This window comes from Arachis stenosperma, chromosome 4, assembly GCF_014773155.1.
Source record: "Arachis stenosperma cultivar V10309 chromosome 4, arast.V10309.gnm1.PFL2, whole genome shotgun sequence".
Taxonomy (NCBI): domain Eukaryota; kingdom Viridiplantae; phylum Streptophyta; class Magnoliopsida; order Fabales; family Fabaceae; genus Arachis; species Arachis stenosperma.
Genome location: NC_080380.1, coordinates 7,182,602 through 7,204,348, shown reverse-complemented (window position 1 = coordinate 7,204,348; position 21,747 = coordinate 7,182,602). Strand labels below are relative to the sequence as shown.

At 29.2% G+C, this 21,747-nt stretch overlaps 2 protein-coding genes across 3 annotated transcripts; one reads left to right on the top strand and one right to left on the bottom strand.

Moving 5' to 3' along the window:
- Positions 1-53: 53 nt before the first annotated feature.
- On the bottom strand, positions 54-1,712 carry LOC130976829 (mavicyanin-like). Its single transcript, XM_057901760.1, has 2 exons — positions 1,364-1,712; positions 54-578 (listed from the first exon to the last, which is right to left on the bottom strand). The coding sequence occupies exons 1-2, from the start codon at positions 1,539-1,541 to the stop codon at positions 211-213; spliced, it is 546 nt and encodes a 181-aa protein (XP_057757743.1). The 5' UTR covers positions 1,542-1,712; the 3' UTR covers positions 54-210.
- Positions 1,713-17,352: 15,640 nt separating this feature from the next.
- Positions 17,353-21,638, top strand: LOC130973028 (zinc finger BED domain-containing protein RICESLEEPER 4-like). Of its 2 annotated transcripts, XM_057897392.1 has the most exons (5): positions 17,353-17,694; positions 18,056-18,098; positions 20,148-20,681; positions 20,915-21,145; positions 21,297-21,638. In XM_057897392.1, the coding sequence occupies exons 1-5, from the start codon at positions 17,675-17,677 to the stop codon at positions 21,393-21,395; spliced, it is 927 nt and encodes a 308-aa protein (XP_057753375.1). In that variant the 5' UTR covers positions 17,353-17,674; the 3' UTR covers positions 21,396-21,638. The 2 variants fall into 2 exon arrangements, with proteins under 2 accessions (XP_057753375.1, XP_057753376.1); XM_057897393.1 differs by lacking the exons at positions 17,353-17,694; positions 18,056-18,098 and adding an exon at positions 18,145-18,165.
- The last annotated feature ends 109 nt before the right edge of the window (positions 21,639-21,747 follow it).

The window sequence follows — 21,747 nt, the reverse complement described above, 5'->3', positions numbered from 1 at the left end:
TGAAATTTCATCCATAGTAAAATTCACAAATTAGAGAACACACAAATTCTGTAAGCACAGGTAACCAATTTAATCATTCATACAACAATAATATGTTCCTTTTAAAAAAAAAATAGATACATAAGAGGAAAGATCTGAAAATATTCTGTATTATTGTTCTCCTCTCATACATGTAAATATATGTGCTTGCTTGTACCATGCATGAAGAAGCTAAGCAAGGAGCATGGTGACAAAGAACATAAGCACAAGCGCAAGAATCGTTCCATGACAATAACGATAAGAGAGAGAATAAGCAGAAGAAGGGGTAGAGGGTGCAACAGCCTCAACTATTTTGGTGACTGGGGGTGCATTATCATGATGATCATGATCCTTGGGAAGAACATGAAGGTGTAGCTTAAGACCAGTCTTGCAGTTTTGAGGGTCTGTGCTGGCGAAGTACCTGATCCCTTCCCTCTCAAGTGGTACGGTATGGAGTCCCTCGTTGTACATCCTGATAGGGTTCCTCACATCACATGCTTCATATTCTTCTCTGCTTTCCACCTCAGCTATTAGTCCCTGCGCCACTGAGTATGTGAACCCTGCCCATTTTGGCACGTGCCACGTACCCCCACAAAAAAATTAACCATATTAATGTATTCAATTAAGTCTAGTCATTTTTATAAGTATAAGATCATTTTTAATTTTTTCTCATTCTTTCTCATATAAGTTAAAAGACACAAAGTAGAGGTCCCAGTGTCTCCAGGTCCCAAGCCATATGACAAACGAATAGGAAGCTTCGAACAGATTGAGAATCATCAAAACCATAATGAAAAAGAACAAAATCAAGGGCAATACCCACAGGTAATAATACAAAAGAGATTTTTAAACTAGCAAGTTAAAGTATCACATTTTTTCTCAGTTATTTTCTTTCCTTAGAAGAGTTGTTTAGATACTTAGACATTAAAAGAGGTGTCTATGAACATCCAAACAAATCTAACAATGGAAAACTTTTATGTCATGTTTTAACTTTTAATATGCTTTTTTTTAGCAAATAAGGGACTAACATATATATGAGAAATTATACAGATTATAAATATTTTATTATTAGAGAGAGTGTGAGGTCGAGTTATCCATGGTATATAAACTCAACAAATATTTAATGATAAAAATTTATATCCATACAGTTATATTTACGTGAAAGTGTTATTCGAAGATAGTTAGATAATTTAATTTATTTAATTAAATTATTATTTAATATCTCTTATTTATCAACTTCATATAAAATAAGTACAGATGAGTATTCATGGTATTTAATAGTGTTAAATAAGAAAGCAAGAAAAATAATGTAAAGAAATGGAAGAAGAAGAAATAGATAGAAGCTTACAGATTTGGTCTCCGACCCTAAAGACCCTGTGATTAGACCATGAAAGGAGGTCAGAATCGGAATCCCAGCCACGATCACCACCAACGACATGGTGCAGCTCCGCCACCACGCGCCATTTGCTGGTTGCAACCACAACAAAAGCAAGAAGAAGAAGAGCACCAGACATTCCCCGACTCATTTTCCGTTGAGCGAAGGGGAGAAAGTGAAGAGTATATATATATTTATATAGATGTGATGAGTTTAATTTGAGCGTAGCTGAAGATAGAAGAATGGTAGTTACGAAATGTAGTGAGGAAAATGTTGATGGATGGTACCTTCACTTCACATGATCACACGCTCACACTCAATAATCGTCTATATTGAGTATATTCCCTCCCACGCTCTCTTTGCTATTATATATGCCTATCTTCCATTTCTCTTTTATTTATTTATTTATTTACTATCATCATCATTGTTATTGTGGAAAATTATATTTTTATTATTTTTTAGTACATTATTAAGTGTACTTTTTTACTGTATAATTTTTTTCCTCATTACACACAACGTATATAATAATAAAGAAGCCATTTAAATAAAGACGCTTAAAATGTCTTTTTTAAAGATTTTTTATGTTATGTTTTAATTGATTTCTGTATAATTTATTCGGTGTTCCTTATCACATATTATTAAATTTTTCAAAAGATTTTCTTTCTAAAAACAATAAAAAATATTTAATTTGGACTAAAACAAAAAAGGTAATAGATTAACTATTAGATTTTTTTAAAAAAATTATTTACATAAAAAGATATATCACATTCATCAATATATATATATATGCTCAAGCCTCTTAAAATTTTTATAAATAAAAAAATAATTAATTTATATTCGTACAATATATAAAATAATTACTATATTATTATTATATTATAAATTAAGATTCACTAATTTAATTTTTTTTATTTATAAGCATTAAAAATAAATAAATTTTTTATAACTAAATGTAGTGTAAAAAAAAATATAATATTAATTAGTTCTTAAAAAATTCTAAAAAAATAGTTTCTTTCATTTTAGTAAAATAACTATTTATTAAAGTAGACAAATTAATTATTTTCTTCTCATATACAATTTTTTTAAGACATAAAAGTAATTAATTAGGACATTGGTTAAGATAATTAAAGTCACTATTTCATTAAATTTTTAATTTAAAAAAATCCTAGTTAATTTTGGTATAGAAATTTCGAATTTAAAAACATTGATAAAAATGATGTTGAATTTTGATTTATTTGATTCTCATTTAAATTAATCACTACATAAGTTAAAGTTCTATTTTGAAGTTCGAGTTTTAATTTGATTTTTAAAGTTTCAATTAACTTAGTTTGATTTTTTAACTTAGGTATCCGTGACTCATATTAAGGTTTTAAGTATTTAGTTGAAAAAAATAAGGTAAAAAAAAAATTTCAATTGCCACATCAAATAGTCGCTAGAATGTATAATGTAGCAGTCGTTAGTCCATCTCAGCATGTCGTTGACGATTTTGTGAGACAGTGACAAAAATAATATTAGGAACCAATGTGAGTCATAACTATTAAGTTGGGAGACTAAATTGAGTAAATCGAAATTTTTGAAATTAGATTGAAACATAGTTGTTCGAACCGAACCAGTGATCGAACCGGTCAAACTACTGGTTCACTGGTTTATTGGTTCAACCGATAAATCACTGGTTGAACCGATAAAATCGGTCTCACCTAAATATAAAATATAAAATAGTTAAAAACTTAAAATTAAAATTTGAAATACATATCTTCACTAACATTTTATGAAAAATCAAGTCTTAACTTCTAAAAATAACTAATATAAAAAAGAGAAAATTATTCTAAAGGACTGTTAAGAAGATTTAATTATTAAAAATGACCTTTAATACCAAAATTAGTAAGAAGGACTAAATCTTTTTATAATATTTAAGAAAAATAATCAAATCTTTTTATAAGGAGATAAATATATCCTTAATTATTTTTTATAATCTTTAATATATGTTGTTTGATTCTCAACGTTATATACATATGTATGAATATTCACTTGAAATTAATTAGTTAATTAATTAAAAAAAATTACTCTAAAAGATCGTTAGGAAGATTTAATTATTAAAATATTAATTTTTAACTATTTATTTATTTATTTTTTATAATTTTTATATTAACAATTTTTATTTTTTCTAAAATTTTAATCATTTTTATTATTTATTTATTTTTTACTCTTATAATCTTTTGTCTTTTTTTTTTCTCGTTAACTAAAGATCACAAAAACAAAAAAATAAATAAGTAATTAATAAAAAATAATCAAATAATAAATGTCTACCATTCAATTATTAGCAAGAGTATGAATGAATATTCAAATATCTTAATATTTTTTTATTAATTTTGTCCAAAATTGTTTCATGTATGTATATGCTATTGTTGTGCACAGTGCACCTATATATAAACATGTTTAATATGTGCAAAATTCACCTGAAACAAAAATTACCTATATATAAACATGTTTAATATGTGCAAGATTCACCTGAAACAAAAATTAGAGCACTACTGCCTCTAAAATTACATTGTTTAAATGGTTCTTAGATGGCTTGTTCACTCAGCTTGCCATATTTTGGGTATTACCCTATTGACAAAACTGTTGAAGAAGGATTGACCCAACAAGAGTATCCTACTACTTGTTGAGAGTTTCAAATGCCTCTTCACTATCCACACTACACCAAAGGGGACTATGAAATCATGGAGGAGTGGAAGGTAGATTTGCTTCTTCAGCAGTATGGGCTAAGTTTCAAGGGCACCTTTCATGACAAGAGGGCTTTTTATAAAAAGATTTATCTCTTTGTTATAAAAAAGATTTGGTTCGTCTTCTTAAATATTATAAAAAGATTTGGTCCTTCTTACTAATTTTTGTATTAAAGGTCATTTTTAATAATTAAATCTCTCTAACGGTCTTTTAGAAAATTTTCCTATAAAAAACCATAAAATTTTAATACTACAATAGTATCTTATTTTGACACAATAAAAAAATAATTAATTCACGAAGCTTATCATCTAACTATAATATCAGTAGATTTTAATACTAACATCAAAACAAACAACCTTAATCACAATACTAGCAATAAAATAAATCAAGTAAATTAATAAATTTTTAGTGAAATTTATATTTATATTAATAATGGTATATAATTAAAATATAATTAATTTTAAAAATAGAAAAAAACAAAAATTAAATTAAATTAAATATTTATGTATACTATATAATTAGTATTTGTCAAATATGACACTTAGAAGTGCAATGGTTAAGTGGCAAGTAAATGTTACTTTTGCTTTAAGGTTCTTGGTTCGAGACCTTGTGAAAACATTTTAAAAATTTTTTCAAGCAGATCAGTTTGGTTAGACCGGTTTGCACAGGTTCTTAATGGTTCACACCGGTTTTATTCCTTAAACGGTCCAAGGAGTAAATCGATCTAGTCCAGTTCATTAGTTTTGCGGTCGAACCAGTCGATCCAGTTCGGTTTTTACAACTATGGATTGAAATACGAACAAAATTTCAGAGACCAATCTTCGTCGACAATTAAGTTGTTTTAATGATAATTAAGATCTAATAATGGTTTATAATAAAAGAAGCATTCTTTTGCAATAATGAACCTATAGTAGTAGTTATGGGTGTTCATAGATTAGATCATATCCATATAAATCCACAGTATTTATCCGTATCTGATATGTAATTTGAGGATATGATATGATCAGTAAGATGATTGGATTGGATCGAATCGGATCCACACTTTAATCAGATAGAAGTAAATATGTTTAAAAAAGTAAACAAAAAAATTATTGACTTTTTTTATAAAAATAAATTTTTTTAATATTTTTATTTTATGGATATATTTGATATCTGACCCAAACATAAAAAGTGCAAATATCGAATTTGATCTAATGAATTTAGTGTGCATTGGATCGAAATTTCAGCCATATTCCATCTGTAAACACCCCTAGTAATAATAACTAAAATATAATGATTATATTTTTAACTAAGAGGAAGTGCCAAAAAAAGTACTAAATACAAGAATATTTAATCAAATATTGAAAGAAAATTTTACTTTAAAACAGTTGGACTTTTTTTGCTCATATAACATATATATATATATATATATATATATATATATATATATATATATAATGTGATAATAATAATAATATGATAATTATTTTATATATCACACAAATATAAACGTTTTTTTCTATGATCTTAAGAAAGGTTTTGTAAGTCCCTAACCTTGTTATCGATTTTTTTAGTGTTAGCCATCATATTATCAATTTGATTCATATATAATTCGAATGATAAATTATTTGGTGACGTGCTTCCTTTTTTACTGTGATATACTTGTTTATTATTATTATTATTATTATTATTATTATTATTATTATTATTATTATTATTATTATGTACATTAAAAAATAACAGGCCATATTATTGCCATAACATAATAGAAGTATGGAAGTTTATCATTCTTCTCTAATGGAGGAAACAAAATTCTTTTCAATAGTTTGTTTAACGTTTAGTAGAATAAAAATAAATTTTATTAGAATAAATTTTAGTACGAGTTTAATATTTTTATTCATCATAAAATATTTATAGAATTACTCGTAGATAAATTTTGGAAAAAAGAAAAAAAATCATGATTTTTAATTTTATTTTTAAATAAACTTTATTTTTAATTTTAAAATAAATTTTATTTTTATTTTTTTAATAATATTAATTTTTTTTCCGTATATAATTATTCAATTATTTTTTAATCATATATAAATAAATTACTCTTAATAAGACTTTTTTGTGTTATTCAATTATCTTTTTAAAAAATAATTAAACTTTTCACAACAAAAATAATAAAAAAATTATGAACGAAAAAATTAACCATCCTGATAATTTTTTGTATTTTTATTCATATTTTAATTATAAATATAAATATAATTTAATTATATTATTTATGAAATGTGACTATAGATGTAGATAAAATTTAGTTATATCACTTATATATAGTTTCATTGTATTGTATTGCTTATAAAGTTAGATTATAAACATGACAATAGAATTGTTCTTGTATTTTTATATGTGTGACTAATTGGTAGTGTTAAAACATTACTCTTAATTATAGATAAGGTTTATAATTTAAAAAATCAAAGACTCAATTAAAAAGTTACGAAAAAAATGATGTTAAAATATTCTAACTCTTTAAAATAAAAATATTCAAAATTCAATTAAAAATTATTTAAAATTTAAACTCAATAAAAATTTATATTCAATGTGTTTTGTATTAAATATATTTAATAACCTATTATATCATATTGGTTGAAATTAGTTTTTATAATGTTAATTTTTTAATAACACTTTATTAAAAAAATTATTTTTTCAGAATTTTTTATAAACTAATTAATATTATATATATTTTGTTACATTACATCTTGTTATAAAAAAATTATTTATTTCTAATACTTATATTAAAAATAAAAATAAAATTTAAATTAGTAAACTTTAATCTATAATATAATAATAATATAGTAATTGTTTTATATATTATACGAATAAAAATTAATTATTTTTTTATTTATAAAAATTTTAAGAGCTTGTTTTATATATATATATATATATATATATATATATATATTGATGAATGTGATATATTTTTTTATGTAAATAATCTTTTAAAAAAAATCTAATAGTTAATGTATTACTTTTTTTGTTTTAGTCCAAATTAAATATTTTTTATTATTTTTGAAAAGAAAATCTTTTGAGAAATTTAATAATATGTGATGAGGAATACCGAATAAATTATACAGAAACCAATTAAAACACAACATAAAAACATCTTTAAAAAAAAGATATTTTAAGCGTCTTTATCTGAGTGGCCTCCATACAATAATACATATAACATTTTTCTATTATTTTAAGCTAAGCAATATCAATTCTACTCTTTGTCTCTTTCATATATAAAAGTGTAAAAAGTTATATATATTTATTCTCTCTTCATTAATTACATCAGGATTTTTTAACTGTTTTCAGAATTTTATTTGTCAATTATGTTACATGTGTACTAAAACTTAATCATCAACTAATTAATGTATATCAAAATAAATTTAATTTTAATATACTATCAGTATAAATAATTTTATATATACATTTAATTATATAATATTACATTAGTAAATATAACTTAATGGTCATCCAAAAAAAAAAAATAAATACAATTGTACGACTATGTAAAATACTTTACACTATCAGTACATTAAAATTAAATTCTATGAAAATATATATTTAATATTTCATAATTTTTTATTATAATATTATAAATAAAATTTATTATTATATTGATATCAGATTTAATTATTTTTTTAATATGTTTAATTATTCTCTTTATTTATAATTTAGTCAAAAAAATTATGTAAATTAATATAAAAGTAATTCTACGTTTAAGTCATTTATCTAACAAAATCCAATCAAGTTATTATAATATATTTTTTATTGACGCGTTTCTTCTTCTTGTACATCGCTACTACTATTGCTTTTTCCTGTTCTCCTCATTCTTCCTTATTTTTTTCTTTTTGTTATCGACTTATCATCGTCATCGTCACCACCATCATCTCCTTCTCTTTCTTTTCTCATTTTAATTTATTTTTCTCCTTCCTTTTCCTTCTCCTCCATCATCATCATCGTCGTTGTTGCTATTGTCTCTTTTTATTTTCCTCTTTTTTTTCTCATATTTCTATTTCATTTTTGTCTTCGTCGTCACCACCACCCCCTTCTCCTCTTCCTCCTCCTCCTTTCTTTCTCATTTGAATTTATTTTCCTTCTTCCTTTTCCTTCTCCTCATCGTCTTTATCAATTTCGTTTCCTTCTTATACATAAATTACAATGATTCTTTTTCTTCTTCATTCTCTTTCAAATTTTTGCACACGTAAGATTTCAATTCAATAAATGTGCATTCAAGTCTAATTGAGAAATAATATTCTTAAAAGAAATAAGAGCAACAGGAAAAAAAGAAGAATAAGAAACGAAAAATACAACAGTAAGGAAGAGATTTCTATATTTTTGTAGCAACATTTCAATGTCAAAATTAAAAAATTTTGGTATTTTTTTGTTTATGGTAAGAATTCAATCCAATAAATGTGAACCTATATTCATTTAATTAAATAAGATTCTAATATAATACAAACATATTCATTCAAGTAATTTTGATGTTATCTAGTGATCTTTTAGTACATAATTTACTTTTTTACATTAATTCAATTAAATAAGATTGTAATACATATTTATTCAAGTCTAATATGAGAAGTAATACTTCTAAAAAAAAAAAAAACAACTCCTCCTCCTCCTATTCTTAGTTATCTTGTTCATCATAAAGACTAGAACATCAAATTTAAATATTCCTTCTCATTATCTTTAGTTAGTAAGTAGAGAAAAAAAATGCTCTCATTTAAGCATAAGAAGACATTAAGAAGACATTTATGTGTTTGTAGTAAAATTTTGGTATCAAAATTAAGAAATTTTTTTAGTTTTTGTAGTAACATTTCAGTGTCAAAATTAAAAAAATTTCTGCGTTTTTTAATTTATTTTTGCCAAAAATTCAATTCATTAAGTGTGAAACTACATTCATTCAACTAAATAAGATTGTAATATAGTATAAACATGTTCATTTAAGTAATTTTGATGCTATCTTGTGATCTTTTAGTATGCAATTTATTTTTTATATTTATTCACTTAAATAAAATTGTAATACATATTTTTTCAAGTTTAATATGAGAAACAATACTCGTAAAAAATGTAAGAATAACAATTCAAAACTACTACTACTACTCATCATCATCACCATCATAAGAAGCAAAAAAAAAAAAGAAGAATACAGTCATTAAAGAAGTTATGTTTTGTAGTTAAATTCGGTGGCAAAATTAAGAAATTTTGGTGTTATTATTAAGATATTTCGATGTTATTTTTTAACAAATTTTGTATAATTTAAAACTCTTCTTCTTCTTCTTAGGGTAAAGTATTAAATTGGTCCCTTATGTTTAGGCGTAATCCTGTTTTGGTCCTTAAGGTTTAAAGTGTCCTATTTGAATCCAAAAAAGTTTCATTTTGCTTCAATCTAGTCCTACCATGAGGTCAAAGTTAAATAATTAACGGAATGTCCTATATAACAGTAGTACAAGAACAAGATCGATAATTTGGAGAACAAGTACAAGCTCCAGAGACACAAAATCAACTGTGGATGCATCAATACATTTATTTATCATTCTCATTAGTTCTATAGACGCGATTCAACCATCTTTTCCACAATGGGTGCTACTCCAACTCTCTCCCTTATATCTTCGTTCCTTATTTTATCCAATTGCGTATGACCACTTATCCATCTCAACATCTTCATCTCTGCCACACTCAACTTATGTTCGTGCTCTCCTTTAGCCGCCCAACATTCCGGACCATAAAGCATAGCCGGTCTTATAGTGGTGCGATAGAATTTACCTTTAAGTTTTAAAGGCACTTTTTTGTCGCATATAAAATCAGATGCACTCCGCCATTTTGACCAACCTGCTTGGATCCTATGATTTACATCATGTTCAATCTCTCCATTATCTTGTATGATGCACCTAAGATACTTAAAATTTTTAACTTTTTGTAGGATGTTTCTCCAATCTTCACCTCTATATTAGGGTTTTTTCTTCTCAGACTTAACTTACATTCCATATATTCCGTCTTGCTACGGCTTATGCGCAGACCATACACTTTTAGAGCTTCTCTCTATAACTCTAACTTCTTATTTAGGTCTTCCCTTGACTCTCTCATAAGGACGATATCATCGACAAAAAGCATGCACCATGGCACAGGCTCTTGGATGTGCTCTGTGAGTACTTCCAAGGCTAATATGAAAAGGTATGGATTTAAAGATGATCCCTGGTGTAATCCTATACCAATAGAAAATTCCTCTGTCACACCACCTTGAGTCTTCACACTAGTTGTGGCCCCATTATACATGTCTTTAATTGCACGAATATATGCAATTCTTACTCTCCTCTTTTCTAAAACCTTCCATAAGAACTCCCTTGATACCCTATCATATGCTTTTTCCAAATCAATAAACACCATATGTAGATCCCTTTTATTACTACGATACATCTCCATCATCCTTCTTAATAGGTATATCGCTTCAGTGGTAGATCTACCTGGCATAAATCCAAATTGATTCTCTGTTACTTGTGTCTTTTTTCTCAACCTCCGTTCTATCACCCTTTCCCATAACTTCATGGTATGACTCATAAGTCAAGGAGATAAAAGAAGATTTTTCTTCATTCAGAACCAAGGAGAGAAAATCAGTGTTCTTGAGGTGTATATTTTGAGAAAAGGTCTTTGAAGAAGTTTATCTAATTGGACAGTGTTTCCTAGTCAAAGGTGCATTCCGCCAGTATGAAGAACTGAATCAGAGGCTTGCTAATATGGTTTTTCACATAGCAAAGAGGCTATTGAAGAAATCAATCTCCTTCATGTTTTACAGATTGTAATTCTCTTTTTTATGTTTATCTTTCTGTAATTTCTAAAGTGAAAAGGCATAATGAAAGAATTCAAGTAAAAGCCAAGAGTGAAAAGAGGCTGAGTGATACACTTAAGAGAAAAGTCTAGAGTTATTTTCAGATTTCTTTAGGTATGTTTGTGTCTTGTATCTAGTACCAGTGAGGTACCCCTTTCTTAGTTGGGTGAGCACTAAAAGTGAAGAGTTAGGTATTAACATAGCCAATGTCAAGTTAAGTTAGAACTTGAGAGTGAAAGAATTGTGTCAATCCTGTGGAATTGATGTATGTAATACTTTTAACTATAGTGGAAATTCTTCCATTGTTGTGGAGGAGACTGGACATATGTTGCATAGCACAAGCAACCGAATCAGGATACATGGAGGTGTTAACTTTTTTCTTCTCTACTTTGTCCTGTTTTTTTATATTCATGAGACAAAATGAAATTGTCTCATAAATTTTTCGCTGCTTAGTTTAAACAAATTTAGACCGCAAGTTCATTTCAAAAGGGTTAATTCATTAAGTTAAATGAAAGTCATAAATTCAACTCCCCCTTTCTCTAAGTCCTTTATATACCTTCAAAAAGTCAAATATTTTTTCTTAATACAATGAAAAAACACATTTTAAATAATAATGTAAATATATATTATAAAAAAATATTAAAGATCATGACAATTTATTTATTTGTTATCATAAATTAATTATTAATATTTAAAAATATAGATTAAAATATATTTTTAGATTATTAAACTAAAAAAACTAAGTTAATAATTAAAAATAATTAACAAAAATAATATATTATAATAATTTTTAATATTTTTGTATATTATATAATAAAAAATAATAAATATAATCTAATTTATCATCAAATATAAAAATATTAATTTTTATATTTATATTATTTATGTCTTATTCTAATATTTTATCTTATTCTATTCTTGGAACCAAATGCAGCATAATAAATTGCATAATAATTCTTGGAACCAAATGCTGCACTTAACTTGTGGAAGTTCCGCGTCTTTGATTTAGAAAAGTCCTTTCTTTCACCTAATGACACACGAAATTATTATATAAATCGGTGTATTCTACTGTGACTATAATATCTCTAAGGGACCATTAAATAATTTTATAATAAAACATGTTTTTTAAATTTTTTTAATAACTGTTAAATAATTATTTTTTAAATTTAATTACAAATTAACTCCATATACTTTATTTAATTATAAAAATTATTTTTTATTTTATAAATAATTATTTTATCATAAATCTATTATATTTATTAACAATCAAGAACAAAAATAATAACGAATTAGATCTTCTATTGATCCTAATAATTTTTTTTGCCATTTCAATCGATTAAAAGATTATATTTGATCCGTGACGTTTGTGATGAACCATAAAATCGTGTTTGATTGAAAACCAATCGATTGGATTACAGTTTACCACTAAACAATCGATTAAAAATTGCAAGGAAGCATAGTTTTCGCATAAATCAATCGATTGGTCATATTAACCAATCGATTGAACGATGAAGAAATAGTGGATATTAAATAGACGGATAAAAAAATAAAAAAATTTGGATATTGAGTAGATGGATGTTCCAAAGAAAAACAATGAAATTTTTTATAATAAAAAAAAATTATACACAATTTCAATGGTGGGATTGAATAATTGGTGATGGATTATTCACCAATTTATAATGTTAATATTAAGGAAAAGATAAGATTAGAGTATCTAAATCAAAATAAAATCGCAAAAGTTGAAGATAGAATTTTAAAGATAAGATAGATGAATAACAAGATAATTTCTAAAAACGATAACAAGATTGAAATAGGCATAGTACACATTTCAATAGATTGGGTAGCACACTTCAATTGATTGAATTTGTCAAATCCATATTGTTTTGGTGAATTCAATCGATTGAGTAACAAAAGCAATCGATTGAATTGTGAGACCTCAGGTTGTTTTGAAGCATTCAATCGATTGAAAATTCTAAACAATCGATTGAATTATACAAAATTCACATTTAACTCATCGTTCAATCGATTGGTTAATATGACCAATCGATTCCTTACAATTTTTAATCGATTGTTTAGTGGTAAACTGTAATCCAATCGATTGATTTTCAATCAAACATGATTTTATGGTTCATCACGAACGTCACGGATCAAATATAATCTTTTAATTGATTGGAATGGCAAAAAAAAATTATTAGCATCAATGGAAGATCTAATTCGTTATTGTTTTTGTTCCTGATTGTTAATAAACATGATAGATTTATGATAAGATAATTATTTATAAAATAAAAAATAGTTTTTATAATTAAATAAAGTATATGAGATTAATTTGTAATTAAATTTAAAAAAGAACTATTTAGCAGTTATTAAAAAAATTTAAAAAATATGTTTTGTTATGGGATTATTTAATGGTCCAAACGATCTGGGACCACTGAATCTGGTGCCGAAACTAAGATTAAAAGAAAAATATATGTCTAGGAATGGACAAAAAAAAAATCAAAATTTTAGATTTTAAACCAAATTTAAACCAAATCATTAAAAAAAAAACAGAAAAGCTCTACATACAAGCCATTAGGGCTTGTATGCTTTACAAGTTCATTAAGCAATAAACCCACAAAACGCGCTGCATGCCCTACGTCCAATACACGCGCTATATAAAGATCCCGCGTATATGTAACTACCAAATTTAAAAGATTTGTTTCCTTCTTCGTTCTCCTTATCGTTCTTCTTTTTCTCGTTCTTCTTCTTCTCGTTCTTCTCTCTTTATTTCTAGATTTGTTTTCTTCTTCGTTCTTCTTCTCGTTCGTTCTTCTTCTTGTTCTTCTCTCTTTCTAACTCTAGCTTCGTTTTCTATCGATTTTTGTTTACTGAAATCAAAGTTTGGATTCGTTTTGAAGATAATGAATGATTCAACCTCAGATTCTCAGCTGAATCAGGGGGAAGTGGATTATGAATTTGAATCTAACGAAGTTTCTGAGGTTTGATTTACATACGTTTACTCTGAATTTTGTTGCAGTAATTTGTATAGCATTGTGTAGCTGAATAATTCGTGAACATTGACTGTGAGACTAACGCGTCAACATAAATCTGTGGATTGAATGTAATGTATTTGATTGATTATCTGGAATTTATAGCAGACGCTCGGGTGTAGATCAGAGCTTTCTTTGGGTGTATTTGTTTTGGTAGTGTGGGTGTATTTACATTTATGGCTTTTTCTGTTATTTTAGCTGAGTTGTTGTCGTTCGGGTGTATTATATGAGACATGATTGGGTGTATTTTTAGTTTTCATCATGGTGTATTCTGCAGCCTGTGTATTTACAGCTTATGGCTTTTATTGTCATTTTGGTTGAGTTGGTGCCGTTCGGGTGTATTATATTACCAATGATTGGGTGTATTTATAGTTTTTGACATGGTGTATTCTGCAGCCACTCTCTGTTGTTGATGACCAGTTTATTCCGAAGGTTGGAATGACCTTTACCACCCTTGAAGATGCTAGAAAATTTTACAAGAACTAGTATTTCGGAGATGTTATTTCATTTGACACCACATACAATACAAACAGGTAATAAACTGTCCCTTTTTATGATTCTAAATTAATGTGTTTTATGAATCTGCCACAGAGGTGTATATTGGGTGTTTTTTGGGTGTATACAAAGCATTTGTTGGGTGTACGTAATGATTTTCCATTCTGCACTATGGTAATTTGTTTCAGGTATAATTTGGTTTGTGGTTTTTTTGTCGGGGTGAATCACCACGGTCAGTCAACACTTCTTGGATGCTCTTTGATGAAAAATAAAGAAATTGAATCATTCAAATGGTTATTTCAATGTTGGCTTCGTTGCATGGGAGAAAATGCTCCGAAAGGATTTTTCGCCGATCAATGCGCATCAATGAAAAGGGCTTTAGAGGCCTGTATGCCAACAACAATTCACCGTTGGTGTATTTGGCACTTCATGAAGAAGATTCCAAGCAAATTAAACGGGTACAAGGGACATGCAGAAATTGAACAAGAAATGAGCGAAGTTGTTTGGAATTCTCATAGTAAAGACTCATTTGATAGGAATTGGAATGAATTTCTGCTGAATTTTGGTCTTGTGGACAACAAGTAGCTTTTAGGTAATGTTTGTTTAAAATCTGCAGCAGAGGTGTAAATTTAATTTTCTTCGGGTGTATTCTGCAGATCTCTATGAAGACCGTCATATATGGGTTCCAATCTATCTGGATCACCACTTTTAGACAAGGATGAGAAGCACGCAAAGGATCTCTATGTTATAAAATACTGTTTATTTTTTTACAATGGTTTAAGGGTTTTGGGTATTAGGGTTTATGGTTTTATGGTTTGCGGGGTACGGGTTAGGGTTTAGGTTTTAAGTGTTTCGTGTTTAGGGTTTTAGGGATAAAGCATCAGGGAGATAGATTTTTTGGTGTATATTCAACGTTCTTTGGGTGTAAAAAATGGCAAGTTATGGATGTATATTTGGTTTGATTTTTTCCTTCATATTATAGTACCTGTAATTCATACATTTTGAATACAGCAGAGAGATTTTAATTATTGAAAGAAATTTTACAATAAACAGAACTATAATTGAAAATTTTTTACAGTATGTGTTCAATTTGTTACAGGACTATATAACATTTACATTAAACAGTGTCAATATCCTCAGAATCTATCTGACAATATGGACTCAATAAAAACGAGGATGGCTTGGACAGTCTTATTGCATTACTTTTCCTAATAGCTTCAGCTTTGTCTAAATTCATGTCATGGAATAGAATCCTGGAAGCATATTCCACTCTAAAGTGGTCCACCTCGTCCTACAGTTAAAAAGAATATTCTGTTTAATCAACCATGTTAATTGAGAAATGTAATACAGAGTTATTTACTTTTTAAACACATTTACCTAGCTGACATTTATTTCATCTAAGCACACTTACATTTCTTCCAACTTGGTTTCTGGCTGCCATTTTTTCTGAAATAAAAAATACACTCATATATATCAGCAGGATACATCCAAGGATATAAATAAGATACACCCATAGATATGAGTCAGATACACCCATAGATATCAGTCAGATATCACTCAAACATGCATTAATATACAAGGGCAAGCAACATTACAAGGTCAGGCAATATACACCCATGGACAATCAAATATTAGAACAGTGAAACTGTTGAATATATATTACAGTATATCAGTTCAGAAAAATACACCCATAGATATCAGCAAGATACACCCAAGGATATAAATAAGATACACCCATAGTCCATAGATATGAGTCAGATACACACATAGATATCAGTCAGATATCACTCAAACATGCATTAATATACAAGGGCAAGCAACATTACAAGGTCAAGTAATATACACCCATGGACAATCAAATATTAGAACAGTGCAACTATATTAGTTCAGAAAAATACACCCATAGATATCAGCAAGATACACCAAGGATATAAATAAGATACACCGATAGATATGAGTCAGATACACCCATAGATATCAGTCAGATATCACTCAAACAAGCATTAATATACAAGGACAAGCAACATTACAAGGTCAAGTAATATACACCCATGGACAATCAAATATTAGAATAGTGCAACTGTTGAATATATTACAGTATATCAGTTCAGAAATATACATCCAACAAAGTATGTGATATACACCCAACAAGTTACTCCATATACACCCAGCAAATTACGCATTATATTCCAAACAATCAATTACCAGAAGAACTAGAAAAACAACTACAGTAATACCTAGAACAACTAAGAAGAACACTATAACCTAGAACCAAGAATAACAGTAAAACGTAGAACAAGTAGAATATTAAAAACTGTAAAATGAGACTTAAAACAAGAACAGTAAAATCTAGAAGAATGTAGAAGAACAGTAAAACCTAGTTCTTCGTTTTCGAAATCTGGAAAATATAGAATATGAGTGAAATAGTAACATAAGGTACCTTGAGTATTATAACTTCGTTTTTTCTTGAGATTCTTGATCGAGAATTCTACGTTGTGTTGATGGAGAGTTCTAATCTTCGCGACAAGTGCTATCTCTGCAGTTTGGAATGTTGCTCGAAAATGGATGGTTTGTGTTTTCTTTGAACGGGTTGGAGAAGTGGAAGAGTGCGCCATTAAGGAGTGCTATTTGCGAAGAGAAACCGTTTGAGTGGCACGCGTGTAATTTACGCTCCATTCAAAGTGAGATGAGTGCGCGTGTGAATGATATGTGGGTTGGAAACTTATAAAACTTGTAGGGCCTTTTTGCTTGTATGTGTAGCAGACCCGTAAAAAAAAATCAATTTTAAACCAAAATAAATTCAAATCAAATTATATTTATTTTATAATTTAGTTTTTAATCCGATCCATTCAAATGATTTTAAATTCAGATCCAAATTAAGATTTCAAAAAAACCCTAATTCTGAATTTCTGATTCGGGAACCAGTTCTACCTTAACTCACACAAATTCTGAAATCCAGTTCCTCTTCTCCTTCGCCTATTCTCCTTCGACCGGGTAGTCTCCGCCGCAGCCGGCACCGGAGCAAGCAACTGGCACCGGCACCCTATTGTCTCATTCAAGATTCAACGTTGAACGGGCCTCACCTCTGTTTCTCTTCTTCTGCCTTTGGTCTTCTCCGCCGTCGTCTTCACCGTCGCCGATCGCCGTCACAGGTGTGGGCTTCCGGTTCTTTTGCCTTCCATTCGCCTCTGCTCGTGCTTCTTGCCTATGGGTCACAGCCTCACACGGTTAGTACCACCCATTTCTCCTCCTTCTTACTATAAAGTTGTAGTTCCAACAAAGTGAGTTCACTGGGTTGTGTTGGTTTTCTAAAATATTCTTATTGTGTGTGAAAGACTTACCCGTGTAAATTTTCGGATTCTACTTTCATTCATTTTCAAGAGGGTTGGACAGTCAGTTCACCCTTGAGTGAAATTGAGATCACCATGTTTGTTTTTTTTCTAAAAATCATAGGTGGCTATGAATCTTGAAACAGGCAGAAAAAGAACATGCGACAATGATGCTTCTGAATCTAACTTTTCCTGAAGTTTAAAATTGATATGCTAAATATTTAGTTATTTACTGATGCAAATTTTTTAATGCTCACAGGGATTGCTCAGCAGGGTTGGGATCCTCTTCGGGTGCCGCTGAGGTAGATATCTCTGGTTATCCTTCTGTTCTGCTCATCATTATTTGAGTAATGAAGCAGCTATTAATTGGTAATATTGTGATGTGATTGCTTGCTTCTACTCTTTGTTGTTAGTTTCAAGATTTAATAGTGGTTCTTAATGTATATTATTGCCTCTAAGTAGCCCCATTATGGCCTGGTATCAATACCAAGAATCTTGCTACATACTTTATAGATGGGAAGCTAATGATATTTTATATTGAATTCTGTATTTTTGGCTTGCATTTCCATGAACATGAGTGGTATTGGTCTTCCAACATAATATCTCTTTGGCTTTATAAATTAGCCATGATTTGTGAGTCTTTACATTGAGATCATAAAATGTCATAGGCAATCATACATGGCATATATACTGCAAATGTATAATGTTATCCCTATGGTGATGCTCCTAAACAGTCCCTTTTGATAGCAAATGTATAATGTATAATGTTATCCCTAAACGGTCTCTTTTGATAGCAAAATCCACTTAGAACCTATAATAGTCTTATTGCTTGGGAACTTAACTAAATCTCATGTCTTACATCTATAACAGTCTTATTGCTTGAAATTAGCAATTATGTAACATAAATAGTAGTGGGGGACAGATTCATATCTGGTGGTGTTTTCATTTGAAGTAGGAGTTGTGAATATAAAAGTCTGCAGTTTACTTGAAAATTTACCAAATAGCACTTCAAATGGTGACTTAAACTCTAAAGCATAACTAGCTATAACAAAACTACTCTAACTATTGATTTGTGATTTAGAAAGCTTCCTTCTTGATGTGCTACATTCTTCTCTGATTAAATATGGATAGTGACATTGTTTTTTCTGTATGCTTTTAGATTTTAGAATACTTTAATGTGATTTTTTTCTATTAAGAGGGAATGAATTGCTTCCACCAATCCTACCCTTCATAGTTTGAACATTGTTTGCTTGTGTGAAAATTTACTACGTTATTGTAAAATTGCTGAAATTGTTGCTGGAACTGGGCTGTTTTGATGAGAAACTGGGCTGGAATGTTTTACTTTTATGTGGTTGCTAATTTGTGCCGTCCGATGATGTTTTCGGAGAGATCCAACGGCTGTTGGGTGTCTTGGTTAAGATGGGTTGAAAAGAATGTGGAGGCGGTTAATTCTGTTGACCTTATTTCTTGTAGTTTAGGACTATGATTCTTCGATTTTACGAATTTCATTTATAAGTATTTCTCTAATATCAGAGTTAATAGCTAGTTGGGATTTTAGCTATTTCCTTCAGAGTTTGATCCCTTTTGGCTTGAATTTTACGCTCAGGAATTTGTTTCCAGAGAAGCTTTGCATCGATCCAAGAAAATAGTCACTTTCTTTTACTAGTTGTGGATATTTTGGGAAAATATTGTAAATATCAATTAGTAAGTATGCCAAATTTTTCTTCGAACCTAGTAGCCAGTTTGTAAAACAGAATTAATTTTGCAGAGGGTATTAACTATTATGCTTTTCGTTAGCCCTGGTTATTTGTAACACTTTTTTTTATTTGTTTCTATGTTTTCACTTAGCAAACGGATTCAAGAAGGCAGGGTATTAGAGAGGTGGGGTCCACGTACAAGTGGCTTTATGATTTGTGTGATGATAGTAGAATGGAGCAAAACTAGCTTACTAACTAGATTGGCTCTTGACTTGAATGGCTAGCAAAATATTTTAGTATTTTTTGCTTAGACTGTTTAAGTTTATGTGAAATAGCCTCATAAGCCATGTACATATATCTCTTTGCAAATATAATGTTATTTTCATAAAATGCAAGACACTAAGTTGGTACAATCAGTTGTTTGTCTCTCTTTGGGCTGTGTATAGTTTATGAATTGTGCTGAAATCATTCTTAATATGAAGTTTTAATTTCATAATCTTTGGGCCGTATTTTTCTTTGCGAGATATATGAACATGGATTAGTTTATGAATCATGCTGAAGTTTATTGGCGGCTGTTTCTTTGGATTAGTTTGTGTTAATTTTAGCATGTTTGGCACCAAATTTTTAGTTATGTACACCTTGTTTTATATGCAGAGCAAGATGACTGAAAACAGTAATATTGAAGCAGCAGGGATGTCCGCTAGCACTCAACCATCTTCTCCACTGTCAGGTGTTTGTAAGGATCGGTTAGCTGTCTGGGATCATTTTGATGTAGAGAATGCTACCGAGAAGAAGGCTAAATGCAAATATTGTGGTAGCTTAATACAATATTGGAATGGAACCAGCTCAATGGGTGATCATTTGAGAAGATGCAAGCAAAATCGTAATAATGATTCGAACAAAAGAAAAACAACGACCACACTGACTATAGATGAGCGTGGTGCTTTAAATTCACCCAGTGCTTCCAAATTTGACCAAGAGGAGGCTCAAAGGGCACTTGTGGAAATGTTTATTGGGGAAGAGCTACCATTTCGCTTCGTTGAAAGCCCGAAATTCCGAAGATTTGTGCATGCCCTACAAGCAACATTCAAAGTTCCTTCACAGACTACATTAGCACGTGACATTGGAGCTCTTAATGCTGAAGAGAAGATGAAGTTGCAAGATTTTCTCTCGGCAAATTGTGTTAGAGTATGTCTAACCACTAACACTTGGACTTCAATTCAAAATTTTACTTATATGAGTTTGACAGCACACTTTGTTGATTTGGATTGGAAATTACATAAAAAAATAGTTAATATTTGTCAAATATTTTTTTCCGGATTTTTGAAATGTATTGTCAAATATTTTTTTCCGGTTCTTGGATTACAAGAGGAACTTAGGATTACTACTATCGAACTTTCTTTGTTATCTTATTGACTCAGGAACAAAAGTCATCCGGTAAAGATGTACACGGGACTGCTTCTAAAAGTAATGCATCTGCAAAAGGTTCGGCCCCACCACCGCCATCATCATCATCGTCAAAAGCTGGGACTTCCACTGCAGCTTCTGGACCTGTGAGTGAAGAAGAAATCAGAGCTGTGTTTAAGCAAAAGACTCGAGTGACCACACAGGATCTTGTAGCTAAATTTAAGGCAAGACTAAGATGTAAAGAGGTAAGCTCTGCTTCTGCTAATATGCCTTTAACCTCGTTTTAAACTGATATATTTGCTTGATTATTCCTATAATACATCTGTGAAGTTATATTGGACTGTTGGTATTCTCCCCGGTTCAGTTTTTGAAGGTTTCTGCCTCTTCTATGTGCAGGATAAGGATGCATTTGCAGAGATCCTGAAAAGAATATCTAAAATACAGAGAAATCCAACTTCAAATAGACCCAGTTATGTTATCCTGAGAGATAAGTGAAAATCAACTGCCCCACCTATTGAATGTGGTTGATGATGTAGCATTCAAACGGAAAAAATGGATCCAGTTCTGTTGTCCTGAGAGATGGCTGTAAATGTTTTATCCCAATAATTGGCTGCGACTGATGATGCAGCTTCATATAGAAAACAAAAGAACAGTTGATACTTAATATGCCTTGCATATTCTTCACATTTTGGACATCATTATGACTGGTTTTCTATCAATTATGTTTTTTCTAATCTATTTTTGGTCATAACACAAGCACACGCACCATTCACTGTCACACGCTGCACAAGGGTTCTCTCCAGGCACTGCTACGAAGTTTTAAAAAAATAATAAATCAGAAAACATA

What these genes read in the sequence shown, in the direction of transcription:
- LOC130976829 (XM_057901760.1), bottom strand. Translation starts at nt 1,541, where the DNA reads ATGAGTCGGGGAATGTCTGGTGCTCTTCTTCTTCTTGCTTTTGTTGTG. An exon ending in TAGGGTCGGAGACCAAATCT is followed by an intron (nt 579 to 1,363) that starts GTAAGCTTCTAT and finishes CAAAATGGGCAG; the next exon opens with GGTTCACATACTCAGTGGCG.
- LOC130973028 (XM_057897392.1), top strand. Translation starts at nt 17,675, where the DNA reads ATGGGTCACAGCCTCACACG. An exon ending in ATGGGTCACAGCCTCACACG is followed by an intron (nt 17,695 to 18,055) that starts GTTAGTACCACC and finishes TAATGCTCACAG; the next exon opens with GGATTGCTCAGCAGGGTTGG. An exon ending in TCTCGGCAAATTGTGTTAGA is followed by an intron (nt 20,682 to 20,914) that starts GTATGTCTAACC and finishes TTATTGACTCAG; the next exon opens with GAACAAAAGTCATCCGGTAA.